This window comes from Mirounga angustirostris, unplaced genomic scaffold, assembly GCF_029215605.1.
Source record: "Mirounga angustirostris isolate CCGP_5_RB_7025 unplaced genomic scaffold, mMirAng1.0.hap1 SCAF_6, whole genome shotgun sequence".
NCBI classification, from domain to species: Eukaryota; Metazoa; Chordata; class Mammalia; order Carnivora; family Phocidae; genus Mirounga; species Mirounga angustirostris.
The window spans coordinates 58,080,628-58,093,354 of NW_026991714.1; the positions used below are offsets into that span (position 1 = coordinate 58,080,628).

The 12,727-nt window shown below is 52.4% G+C and overlaps 1 protein-coding gene across 6 annotated transcripts in view; it reads left to right on the forward strand.

The window, feature by feature from the left end:
- Positions 1 to 12,727, forward strand: part of GPR161 (G protein-coupled receptor 161) — a 58,653-nt gene that overhangs the window by 27,618 nt on the left and 18,308 nt on the right. For 4 of the 6 annotated variants that reach the window (XM_064594375.1, XM_064594374.1, XM_054508074.2 and 1 more), the window contains exons 3-4: positions 2,129 to 2,546; positions 9,834 to 10,558. In XM_064594375.1, coding sequence (XP_064450445.1) covers positions 2,173 to 2,546; positions 9,834 to 10,558 — 1,099 coding nt within the window. In that variant the 5' untranslated portion in view covers positions 2,129 to 2,172. Of the gene's footprint in view, positions 1 to 2,128; positions 2,547 to 7,860; positions 8,050 to 9,833; positions 10,559 to 12,727 lie in introns of those variants that run through there. The other 2 variants (XM_064594378.1, XM_064594377.1) reach the window with 2 other exon arrangements.

The window sequence follows — 12,727 nt, forward strand, 5'->3', positions numbered from 1 at the left end:
AAATATTTTCTCCCATTTTGTCATTTGTCTAATGACTCAAAGTCTGTTTTCTTTACCGCCATGTTATCACTTGTGCAGTTAATAATATGCTCATGTAGGACCTTTATTTTGAGACACCAATCAATAATTTACTTATAAGAGTTTTTTTTTAGATTTTTTTTTTATTTACTTGAGAGAAAGAGTGAGAGCGAGCAGGAGCAGAGAGAGGGAGAGGGAGAAGCAGACTCCCCTGCTGAGAAGGGGCTGATGTAGGGCTTGATCCCAGGACTCTGGGGTCATGACCTGAGCCACAGCAGATGCTTAACCGACTGAGCCACCCAGGTGCCCCAATAGTTTACTTATAAGAATTAACAAAATTCAGAATTCAGAACTCACAAAATAAAGACAAAACCCAGAAATAACCTTACAAAGACTTAGACATAGAAGGCATACCTGTAAAGAATATTCATCGCACAGAAGCTGGAGTAACTAACATACTGCATAACTGAATAAAAATTCAGAATATTTCAGCAGCCTGGAAATACGGGCCAAAATGCACAAAATAAAATTTAGTAGAAATGTGTTGTATTTAGGCTTAAAAACATTAATGCCATAAGACTGGGGACTCCTGCCTTCACAGAAATTCATATTTGTATAAGCTTTGGGTTTTAGTTGACCACACAGTTAGAAAAGCCCAACAGGATGATATGGGTGCTGAAAGAAAATGTGTTCTTAGAGTGAATATTAGGAGGAGATTGTCCTGATGATGGAGAAAATTGCCCCCTTGTGCTCCACACTTACCAGCCCACATCTGGAATGGTACATTCAGTTTTGGGGACCACAAATCAAGAGAGTCATAGCTGTCTGCGAACAAGTCCAAACCAGGGATTCTGAATTAGTGAAGAGTCTGGAAGTCATTTTAGGAACTCGGGAGGTTAAATCTGGAGAAGGGAAAGCAAGTCACTTGTGAAGCATTTAAAGGCTCGAGTGGAGGAGGGATTAGGATTATTCGGTGTTGCTCAAGCCAGCGGGCCTCGGGCCCCCAGCAGACAGGCTCACTCGAAAGGGAAGCTTTCTACCCAGCACTCCGGACTGCTGGAAGGGGACGGGCTGCCTCTCAGCCCACCAGCTCCTTGTGGCCAAAGGTGTTTGGATAGCGGCGTCAGGTCAACTGGGGGGCGGCGGGGAAGGCTCTGCAGCTGTGTGTGGACAGTTTAGGCACCAGGGTTCCTGTCATCTGGCTCATGGGAGGAAAGCTTTCCTTCTTTCTGGTGTCTTCTGTTTGTTGGGAACAAGAGCAGGTGGGGGAAGTGTCTGTGGGATTTTTTGGCTGCTAAAGTAGATGAAATGTTTGGAGAAACATGCCTCTAGAATTGAATGTTAAGATGTTAGCCTTCAGGTTTAGCCAGGATGCTGAGCCAGCGTCCTGAGAGCAGGGACTGCACCTTGCAGACAGCGGTGTCTGTGGGCCAAGACCTCGGACTGTGCCTGCTCGTGCCTATTTAGACTCGGTGCTCGGGTCCTTGCCCGCCTTCCCCATGGCTGACAAGAGCAGCGATGATGCCTCAGTATGAATTGTACTTGTTGCTCAGGGACCTCAGAAAGTTCCTATAAGCTCTCTGTTGAACTTTAATGAGCACGCGGATCAACTGGGGATGGGATGAAAATGCAGGTTCTGGTCCAGGAAGTCAGCCGTGTACTTGAACTTCTCCATCTCCGTGGCTCTAGTTGCTGTTGCCGCTGCTGGTCTGGGGACCTCCCTGGATTGCAGGGGCCCCAAAGCAGCCCAGCCTACCTGTCCCCTGCTTGTTTAAAATGCAGGTTCCTTGGCTGGACCTCTGATCTCTGGGACCAACATCTCTGGGGCGGGGCCCAAGAATGGGCTTTCCTTCAGTACATCAAAGATTTCGGGGTATGTGAACAGACTGGGTTAGATTGGAGGAACATGTTGTTCAAGGAGACCCAGGGAGTCACACACAAAATTGGTTGTAGAAAACAGGCCCCTGTGGTGGAGCTTGAGTGGATAAGACTGGGTAAGGGTCTCAGGACTGATGGGAGAACTGGGGTCTCTTGCTGCTCTCGTGTCAAGTGCATATGATGGGATTTGACGAGTGTTCCCCTGCCCGCTGGTCCTACCTTCTTTTTCCAGTGGTCCGGCATGCTCTGCCCACCGCACGCTGAGGTGCCCTGACCATGAGCCTCAACTCCTCCCTCGGCCACAGGAAGGAGCTGAGCAACCTCACGGACCAGGAGGGTGGTGAAGGGGGCGCCGTCATCACCGACTTCATCACCATCATTATCATCACCATTTTTGTCTGCCTGGGCAACCTGGTCATCGTGGTCACCTTGTACAAGAAGTCTTACCTCCTCACCCTCAGCAACAAGTTCGTCTTCAGCCTCACGCTGTCCAACTTCCTGCTGTCCGTGCTGGTGCTGCCTTTCGTGGCGACCAGCTCCATTCGGAGGGAATGGATCTTTGGCGTGGTCTGGTGCAACTTCTCGGCCCTTCTGTACCTGCTGATCAGCTCGGCCAGCATGCTCACACTCGGGGTCATCGCTGTGGACCGGTAAGCTTGCCTCAGAGAACTGAAGAATTAAGGAGTGATTGTGTGCCCAGGGGGACCCGAGAGATCACCTGGTCCTGAGACTTCCACACCGTCTTAGTTCCTTGGGAGGACGTCGGGGGCTTCTGCTGGGGAGGACGAGAAAGCAGAGTTCTGCCTCTTCCTCCATGCCCTTCCTTCAACCAGAGCACCTCTGATTTTATTGCATTTGGGTTTATTTTTTAAAAGAGATTCCAATGCTTAAAAAAAAAAAAATTCTCAAAATCTCTAATGCACACTTTATAGATGAGAAAAAGAAGCTGGGGAAGTGATGTGTCAGAGACATTAGGTCCAGGGTTTCCCAAGGGGCCGCCTGCTGTCCAGCAGGTTGGTTGGGCCCCCACGCTCACCACGCTTACTAGGATTGGCCACTTCATTCACCACGGGCAAGTGTTTGACTTCCAAGGGAGAGAGTAGGTTGAGCTTGAAGGATGGGGGAGGAGGCTAGTCCGGGTTCTTGTCACTGGGTGACACAGCCGCTGGGCTTCTTCGGGACCGTCCGTCGTCTAGCTGACTAGTGGTAGCGGATGGTTCCTCCAGAGCACAGGCCTCTCCCAGGCCCCAGGCCAGACCCTGTCGGCTCTCTGTGGCTGTAGGGAATGCAAAATGAAGGAAGCAGTCGGTCAGAACTAATCAGTTGGCCTCTCTAAATATCTTTTTTTCTCCAATAATGCAAATGATACAGAGAATGTAAACAATAAAATAAGAAATCCATAATCCCACCAGTCAGAAGCAATCACTGTTTCGGTTTTAGTATATTTGCCTCTACTAAGTTTTGGTAGCGTACGGTACGTTTTTTAAATAGGCTTTCCGGCACGTGTGGTTTTTGTGACCTGCTTTTTTACTTAGCAAGTGATGATGAGCATTTTCTCCCACCTGCAAATGTCAAATGCCCTTGAAGAACCTGATTTTTATTTTATTTTATTTTTTAATTTTTTAAATTTTTTTTTAAAGATTTTATTTATTTATTCATGACAGCCAGAGAGAGAGAGAGAGGCAGAGGGAGAAGCAGACTCCCGAGGAGCAGGGAGCCCGATGCGGGACTCGATCCCAGGACCCTGAGATCATGACCTGAGCCGAAGGCAGATGCTTAACCATCTGAGCCACCCAGGTGCCCGAAGAACCTGATTTTTAATGGTTCCATGGTATTCCATCCTGTGGATATACAAGAATTTATTTTTACAGTTCCTTCCTAGCTTACTGTTCTAGATAGCAGTTTTGAGGAACATGTATGTTGTGGAATTGTATTTTTGGTAAGAGTAAACACACTTTCAAGATTCTTCATGTATCAAAGGCAGGTTGTTTTTCAGAAGATGTACAGATTTTATTCCAGTAGCCATTTGTCAGCAATCCCATCAAGACTGATTATATAACATTAAAAAAAATAATTGGAACTTTGTCGGCAGTGGGAAGGTGTGGGATCTCACTGTTCTAATTTCTGTGTTTTTTAAAAATCGTGGCTCTCTTGAGTGTCCCTTCCTGGGCCCTGGGTCCTGTGGGGCACGGAGGGAGGGCACACGGCTAGAGCAGAGCAGGGGGATTTGTTTTTAAGTGCCTCTCAGGGGTCCTCTGATTGTGCCTGCGTGACAGGGCGGCTCAGGGGGGCTGTGTGTTCGCTTGAACGTTGGGTTCCCAGCAAGCTTGACAGATCTTCTCATCGTGCTGTCTGAGCGCACCATCCCAGAGATGGCTGACCTCTTCCAGCACCTTCTTTCCCACTGGGGTGCTTGTTGGCCGGCCACTCTGGGGAAGGCTCAGGGTGGCGGGATGCAGGCGCGGGCAGGACACAGACCTTGCCCACCAGGAGTTTACGGCTGGCAGGAGAGTGTGGGGGGGAACCCAAAGCAGAAGTAGCCACTGGCACGGCTCCAGTCCTGCGTTGGCTCCCGGGCAAAGGGGGCATTCGAACTAACTAGTCAGAACGGCGAGTAGGACGGTGCAGGCGTGTAAACGGTGGGAAGGACCCTGCCGGCCGAAGGCACAGCCTCCAGTTGTTTCTGTGAGAAACAGTTACTGGGCACCTGACGCGGGCCTGGCACAGTGGTTGGTGCTGGGGAGACACAGCCCGGGGAGAGGAGCAGACGCGCCGAGGAGCTCAGTGTAGGGGAGAGGGATGGGTGACCGGACCACAGAACATGTTGGAGGGGCAGCCAGGCTGCAGAGCAGGGACAAGGGACGCGGGGCTGGGCCAGGCGCGGAGCCGGGGAGGTGTGTGGGCCCATTGTGGCCGTGGCCGGGGCGCGTGGCTGGAGACGGGGTGACACCCACAACACATGGCAGCACACTTGTCCCGCCCGAGCTCTGATCCCCGCGCCACAGGCCCCACAGCCTGGCACCAGCGCCTCCTCATGATACAGCCACGAGTCGAGAAGGGACGTCTGCCTCCCGCTGGTGACGGGCAGTCAGGGACTGGTTATCTCTGGTGACTCCCCTGCAAGCCCGAGGTGGGCCACTGTCGCGGCCAGATCCTTGTGATTACAGTGTAGGAACTGCCGCAAAGTGTGGTGTTTTCAGATGACTTCAGGGCAGACGCAGTTGATTTTTTTTATTATTGGTCATTCATGTGGCTTAAAGAAGCAGATTGACAGGACCAGTTAACTTGATCCTGTCCATTTAAATGACATACTTATACGCTCCTTCTGCCTGTTTAGTTTCAGTAAACTAATTTTACTCAATCTTGGTCATTTCAGAGGTTACATATTTGCCCTAGTCTGTTGGAAACCTAAAGACGCAACTGTGTGTGTGTGTCTGTGCATAAGAGAGGGAGGGAGGAAGGGAGAGATGGGGAGGGGTCGGGAGGGAGAGAGAGAAGAGGAAAAAGCAATAAAACCTGAGAGAGGAGGAACAGAGAGAATGGGACTAGAAGAAAGAGATGGGCACATTTCTAAGAAAGTGCCAGAGGAGAAAACCTAGGGCATGGGTCATGACCTCACCTGAAAGGGTTGCTGGTAGTCACTTGCCAGGCGCCGCACTGTGCTGTTAATAAACATTCATCCCAGCTGATTCTTGCAACAGCTCGACTGGCCCCCATTCTGCAGACGAGCAGAATGAGGCTTTGTGAGCTCACCCAAGCCCACATGGCTGGTAGGTAACTCGTCCAGTTCTGAGGAGGTAAAGTCCGGACTCTTACTCACCTCCAGAGACTGCAAAGTGAGCCACCAGTCAGGTCCAGCAAGCGGTGAGTTGAACTCCGGGTTTCTCAGCCTGGCAGTGCTGACATCTTGGGCCGGATAACCCTTGCTGTGGGGGACCGGCCTGGGCGCTGCAGGACGTCCTCCCTGGTTGGGACCACCCAGAGTGTCTCCAGACACTGCCTCTTGTCCCCAGGGAGACCCCTCGTCCCCAGGTGAGAACCCCCGCTGAAGAAATCCATCAAACTAAGTTGGCAGATGAGCCAAAAGCGTTTATCTTATAGCCTCATGAAGAGAGAGCAAAACACAGAGTGTAAAAACAGAGCGGACCGGAGTGAAATTCGGTGGAAATGTCAGTGTTCTAAACTAGCCACATGGACCTAGGCCCAGGTGGTGACTGTCATTGGACCTGGGAAGGCTCGTACCCTAAGTCTGTGACGTGGTCACCTGTGGCTCAGCCTGGAAGCAGCTCATGTTTCCACCTTGCCCTGGGATGGATGAAACCCCAGCTCTAAAAATAGTGTTTAATAAATGAAAGGAGCTGGAACTGTGGGATGGCCAGTGATGGTGACGGAAATCACTCGTGCTTTTAGGAGACTGCTCAGCATAAGCTAATGTGTTCTCCCCGAGGTAGCTGTCGTCGGCTCGGGCTCCGTTGGTGTCTGGAGTGGAGTGGTCTTCCTGCAGCCGGCGTCCTTGGTGGAGGGCTGGCTCTCCCAGGAGAGCTCAGCCTTAGAGCCCCGGCGTGCAGAACGACTTCCTGTTACACGCGACATCGTGAGAGCCTCTTTTGGACCGGGGCTCGTGCTTGGGCTCATGTGTAAAGATGAGTTGCTGGAGAAAAGACAGAGCTTCGGAAGCCAGTTAGAAGCCCAGAAGGCAAAGGAAGCCCTCTGTTTTGGCCTCTGTTGGCCTGCAGCGGGGCAGGGAGTTGCTTTTCTGTATTTTCCTTTGAACCTGCAACTAGGCCTAAATGAGGCTCAGTTGAAAGAAATGAAATCCCAAATCTACGAAATCCATTTTTTTTTTTTTTTTTTTGTGGGCAGATGTGGGAATGTTCTCTATTTTCATAGAGCTATAGATTTGTGCATTTCATTGTATATGAATTTTACAGAAAATGAAAGCAAACCCTAAAACCAGCGTAATGCTTGGAGGGTATGAATATAAACGGACAGCACTCTGGCCCATTGCGGGGGGCCCTTCTGACTCGGGGAGACTGACCCCTTGGGAGCCGGCCCCGACCCCAGCATCCCGGTGGGACTCAGGACCGAGCTGGGAAGGATTGCTGTCATGTTCCACTGGAATTGCTCACAGCCAGAACCTTAGTCAGTGGGTGAAACAAGTACCATTGGTTAGAATAAAGAAGTCTTGCCATAAAATAATAATAATAACTGGGTGTTAAGAATAGCCAGAAGGGTATGTTGTAGAGGACAGCTTATTAATTGTAATTGTTTTTATGACTGCCAGAGCGGAGTTGGTCAGAGGAGTTGGGGGACGCACTCTTGCCCCTGAGGTGTCTTGAGGTCAGAGGGCCTGCAGTCTTTTAAAGGGCAGAGAAAAGTAGCAATCTGGGGCACCTGCGTGGCTCAGTCAGGTGAGTGTCCGACTCTTGGTTTCGGCTCAGGTCATGATCTCAGGGGTTGTGGGAACACCCCCCCCTCAAAAAAAATCAGGCTCCTCTCTCAGCAGGGAGTCTGCTTGAGATTCTCTCCCTCTGCCCCTCCCCCTGCTCACACATGCGCTCTCTCTCTCAAATAAGTCTCAAAACAGAAAGAAAGAGAGGAAGAAAGAAAGAAAAGGAGAAATCTCTGCCTTCTTTCTTTTTAAAAGTGAAGGAAACCTCCCAGGCGCCCCTCCATCTGACCGTAGCGTGCGCCCTCTCATTTCATTTGCTGGGATGATGCCGCACAGGTCAATGTCTCGTCCATCACCTGGCAAGAGGTAGGAGACCACCAGAATGGCCTGCATCATCTCTCGGGACTCAGAAGGGCCCAGTGTTCCCTTTCGGTCATGGCGGTTGGGAGCAGCGTGAACAGTCCGGGCTCCCATTTTCAGGAAGGAAGGCGGAAAGGTTGGGGTCAGGCAGACACCAGGCTCTGTCCCCACTGCCGTGGGAAGAGCAGGTGCACTCCGGGCCTTTCCCTCAGTCTCACCCGCTGAGTTCGTGGCGCAGACCTGTGGCACGTGCTATGGAACTGAAGCTCTGAGAGGTTCGATCAGCCACCAGAGGTCACACAGCGAGTGGACAGCAGAGCCACCGTCTGAAGCCAGGTGTTCCAGCTCCAAAGGCATGCTCCTTTCACTGGGCCACACGGACGTGCAAGGTGCGAGGCCAGGTATCAGCATAAGACTGTTTTACCCCAGGCGGGGGGCAGTGATAGCCGTAAGCCATGGCGGGATCCCTGCAGGATCCTCTTCAGAACCCACACCAGAAACGCTATCTTTCCACGCTCCATCTTGGCAGGAGCCCGCAGCCCCACATCAGCAGCCCCAGGCTGACCTCTGGTTAGGAAGGTGCTCCCCAAGGGTGCAGACGGGGGAGGCAGCCCCTCCGGGAGAGGTGTGGCAGGGGGCAGTTCAGGCTGTGGCCCTGTCCCTGAGCCGCTGGTGCCCAGAGGTGACTCAGGATGGTCCCAGTGGGGGAGGAGGCTTCACGGGAGATGTGTGACCCTCAGAGCCACGGCCATTTTCTCACATCCTGTCTGTACCAGGCAGCATCCGCGTGGCCACCCCTGTCATTTGCACACGCTGCCCTCAGGGGGAAACCCTATTATTCATGAAACAGCTTTTCCTTTGGATAAAACGTCTGGGTGGGGAGGGTGCTGGTTTCCTTCCAACCCCATGGTCTACATCCTCTCACCCTTTCCAGTTCAAGGGTCAGGCCTGCAAGGCTTCGCACGCCCAGGCAGGCCCCCGGCCCCTGGCCTCCCATCTCCGGCTCCGCCTCCACTCTGCACCTGTCTGATGGCGCTCTGGGCAGCTTCCCTATGGGGCGCAGGCTCGCGTCTCCACACCCCCCAGGCTGCCTTCCACCTCACTTATTCCTGGGCCAGGGCCTCTGATCTTTGAAGACCTGGGTCTGTGGGCCATTTCCTGCAGGAAGCCTGCGCTGACCCCGCCGTCTGGGCCAGGGCCCCGCCAGGCCTCCCCACTCCACACAGGGCCAAGGGATTGGCAGCCACCCCTGTCGTGTGGACTCCGGCTGGCATGTGCGTTGGGGACTGGCTGTATGTCTTGTTTCTTTCCCTTGTCTTGGGCAGGCTGCGTCTTCCTGCTCTGCTGTGGTGTCCTCATCTGTGAAATGAGGGTGATGGTAATACTTACCACGTCAGGCAGTTGTTGTGAGGACGACATGTAGCTCTTCCTATTCCAGACTCTCGTACTCTTCTTACCGTCTGTCCGCCCCGCCTCTCCTCGCTGCCTTTCTGGTACACCGCACAGTGCTCTGCACAGCAGGCCTTCGGTGAATGTTCTCGAATGAATGAACCCCATAGTCCTTCGATATTTAGGTTTTTTTTAAAAGATTTTATTTATTTATTTGTCAGAGAGAGAGAGAGAGCGAGACAGAGCACAAGCAGAGGGACCGGCAGCTGGAGAGAGAAGCAGGCCCCCACTGAGCAGGGAGCCCGATGCAGGACTCGATCCCAGGACCCTGGGATCACGACCTGAGCCGAAGGCAGACGCTTAAGGACTGAGCCACCCAGGCGCCCACATTAGTCTGGTTTTTAATGACCCTCTGAAAACTGATCTAAGTGGGTTAATGCCGGCAACACAGACGTGATCTGGCTCAAGGCAGGATCCCTCAGAACTCCCCCAGCTCTGGATCTGATTGGGCTCTGGCACTGTGACTTGGAAACAGGACCGCCTGAGCTCTGGGTTCATCCTCGCATCCAGCTCTTGACAGAAGAAGGGTCCCACAAAGCTGTGTAACGTGGCCCCGTCTGTGACTTGTCGGGGACAAGTTGGGGGAAGGGGCTACTTATAGGAGCATTCGCCCCATGGCTGGATTGGATGGAGAGGTTTAGCAAAACTCCCCACATCGGAGAGCACTGGGTGCCCGTTTGGGGATATTTTCCCTGTTTTGACTGCTGTCTCTTGTCTCCCTTCATCCTTTCTCTAGCTACTATGCTGTCCTGTACCCCATGGTGTACCCCATGAAGATCACGGGGAACCGAGCTGTGATGGCCCTTGTCTACATCTGGCTCCATTCCCTCATCGGCTGCCTGCCCCCTCTGTTCGGTTGGTCGTCGGTGGAGTTTGACGAGTTCAAGTGGATGTGTGTGGCGGCGTGGCACCGGGAGCCTGGCTACACGGCCTTCTGGCAGATCTGGTGTGCCCTGTTCCCCTTTCTGGTCATGCTGGTGTGCTACGGCGTCATCTTCCGTGTGGCCAGGGTCAAGGCGCGCAAGGTGCACTGCGGCGCGGTGGTCCTCGTGGAGGAGGACGCCCAGAGGGGTGGGAGGAAGAACTCCAGCACCTCTACCTCCTCCTCCGGCAGCAGGAAGAACGCCTTTCAGGGCGTGGTCTATTCGGCCAACCAGTGCAAAGCCCTCATCACCATCCTGGTGGTCCTCGGGGCCTTCATGGTTACCTGGGGCCCCTACATGCTTGTCATCACCTCCGAGGCCCTCTGGGGGAAGAACTATGTCTCCCCGACCCTGGAGACCTGGGCCACGTGGCTGTCCTTTACCAGCGCCATCTGCCACCCCCTGATCTATGGGCTCTGGAACAAGACGGTTCGCAAGGAGCTGCTGGGCCTGTGCTTTGGGGATCGGTACCACCGGGAGCCATTCGTGCCGCGGCAGAGGGCTTCCAGGCTCTTCAGCATTTCCAACAGGATCACAGGTAACTTGGGAACCTGCTGGGAAAGGGGTGCCCACCTCAGCCAGGAGTAGCCTGTGGTCCTCTCGGGCGCTCTGCCGTGTTGATGGCTGAGCTCTCAGAGGCTCCAAGCCCAGGTGTCCCATCGGGGAAGGAACATCCCAGAGTGTCCCCTGTCTTTCCCAAGCCCCTTGTGCAAGCTCAGCAGTTCAAGGCAGGGGACGCCAGAGTTCAGAAATCCGTTTTCTGCTAGCCTAGCCACGGCCCGCTGGCCTTCTTTCTACCAACAGCAGAACCCAGGCATTGGACTGGACTACCCTCCGCTCCTGGCCGTCCTGTCCTGTCCGTGTTCTGTAAAGCACATCCCACTTGCAGGCACTGCCGCCCGGCCTCAGCTGCCCATCCCCGAACACGCTCCTCCGTGGGCTGTTCTTGCTGGTCAGCGGCTTCCTCGTATTGTCACCAGTAATTCACGTTGTGCCCAGCCCCCCCGCCACATGTCACCATCTCCTGTGTATAAAGCTGCTCCTCCATCTGGTAACGATTAGGGAGCTGACAAGTTTCTGGAGACAATCCTTTCACCTTTGGTGAGACCCAGAGGAATTACTCTAGGCTGAGATAGATTTTTTTTTTTTAACCCTTTTTTATTTTGAAATAATTCTAGACTTGGAGAAGAGCTGGGAAGTGGGTACAGAGAATTGCATCTACCCTGCTTCTCCTGGTGTTAACATCTGGCCAAACCACAACAGTTACCGAAACTAAGACATTAATATTAACTATGCATTTGATTCGGATTTCACCCATTGTCCCACCAGGATCCAGTTCACAATCATGTCATGGCCCTCTTTGTCTTGTTCAAGCTTTGACAAGTCCTCATTCTTCCCTTGGCCCCCATGACAGTAACGCTCTGGGGAGCCCTGGTCAGGGATTTCGTAGAAGGCCCCTCCGGGTGCATTTAGCTGATGTGTTCTCAGGATTAGAATGAGGTCGTATGTTTTGGGCAGGGATGCTGTGAGGGTGCTGTGCTCTGTAGTGGTCACGTCAGGGGCACATATGTCCTATTACTAGTTCATGTTACCTTTTTTTTTTTTTAAAGATTTTATTTATTCATGAGAGACAGAGAGAGAGAGAGAGAGAGAGAGGCAGAGGGAGAAGCAGGCTCCCAAGGAGCAGAGAGCCCGATGCGGGACTCGATCCCAGGACCCTGGGATCATGACCTGAGCCGATGGCAGACGCTTAACCATCTGAGCCACCCAGGCGCCCACTAGTTCATGTTACCTTGATGCTTAATGTCTTAGCTCAGGCTCCTGTCACAGAATATCATAGACGATGGGCTTACACCACAGACACAGAGTTGTCACAGTTCCAGCAGCTGGAAGTCTGAGATCAGGTGCCACACAGTTGGGTTCTGGTGAGAGCGCTCTTCCAAGCTGTCTTCTTGCGTGGGCTCACATGATGGGGATGCGGGGAGACAGGACAGAACAAGGTCTGTTCTTCTGAGGACCCCACCCTCATGACCTCATCTACTCCTGATTACCTCCTAAAGGCCCTGTTTCCAGATGCCATCACATTGGGGCTTAGGGCATATGAATTCTGGGGGGACACTTCCAGTCCATACAGTTCAGGGGTATCTGTCAGGTTTCTCCCCTGTAAAGTCACTGTGGTTTCCATTGCAATTAATACACACAATGGGGGAGATCTTTGAGGCTGTGCAAATATCCTCTCTCTCCTTCAGCCTTCACCCAGTATTTTTAGCATGCATTGGTGGATCTTGCCTCTAGCCGTTAGTACCGTGTTATTCTAGTGGGGACATAGCTGGATTTTTTGGGTCATGTTTGAGGGAGATTATCACCTGGAAGTGCTATTGGAAGAGAGATTTTGAAGACATTTAGATCAACTGGAAAAAGCTAGTTCAGATTACAGTTGAGAGAAGTCTTCCAACTTCCCTCTCAAGAGGGTGGAAAGATAGCTCATAATTATCGTGAATACTCCGTGGTGGTGGTGATAGGAGAGTTTTTCTGTGAGGCAATAACAAACCAACATCACTGATTTATTTCATGGGCTGATGGAATGTTTATTCTTGAGAGAGGAAGGAAGTCAGGGACTTTCCGCTTTTTTTTTTTTTTTAAGTAGCCTCCATGCCCAACGTGGGACTTGAATTCACGACCCTGAGATCAAGGGAGGGACTTCTTA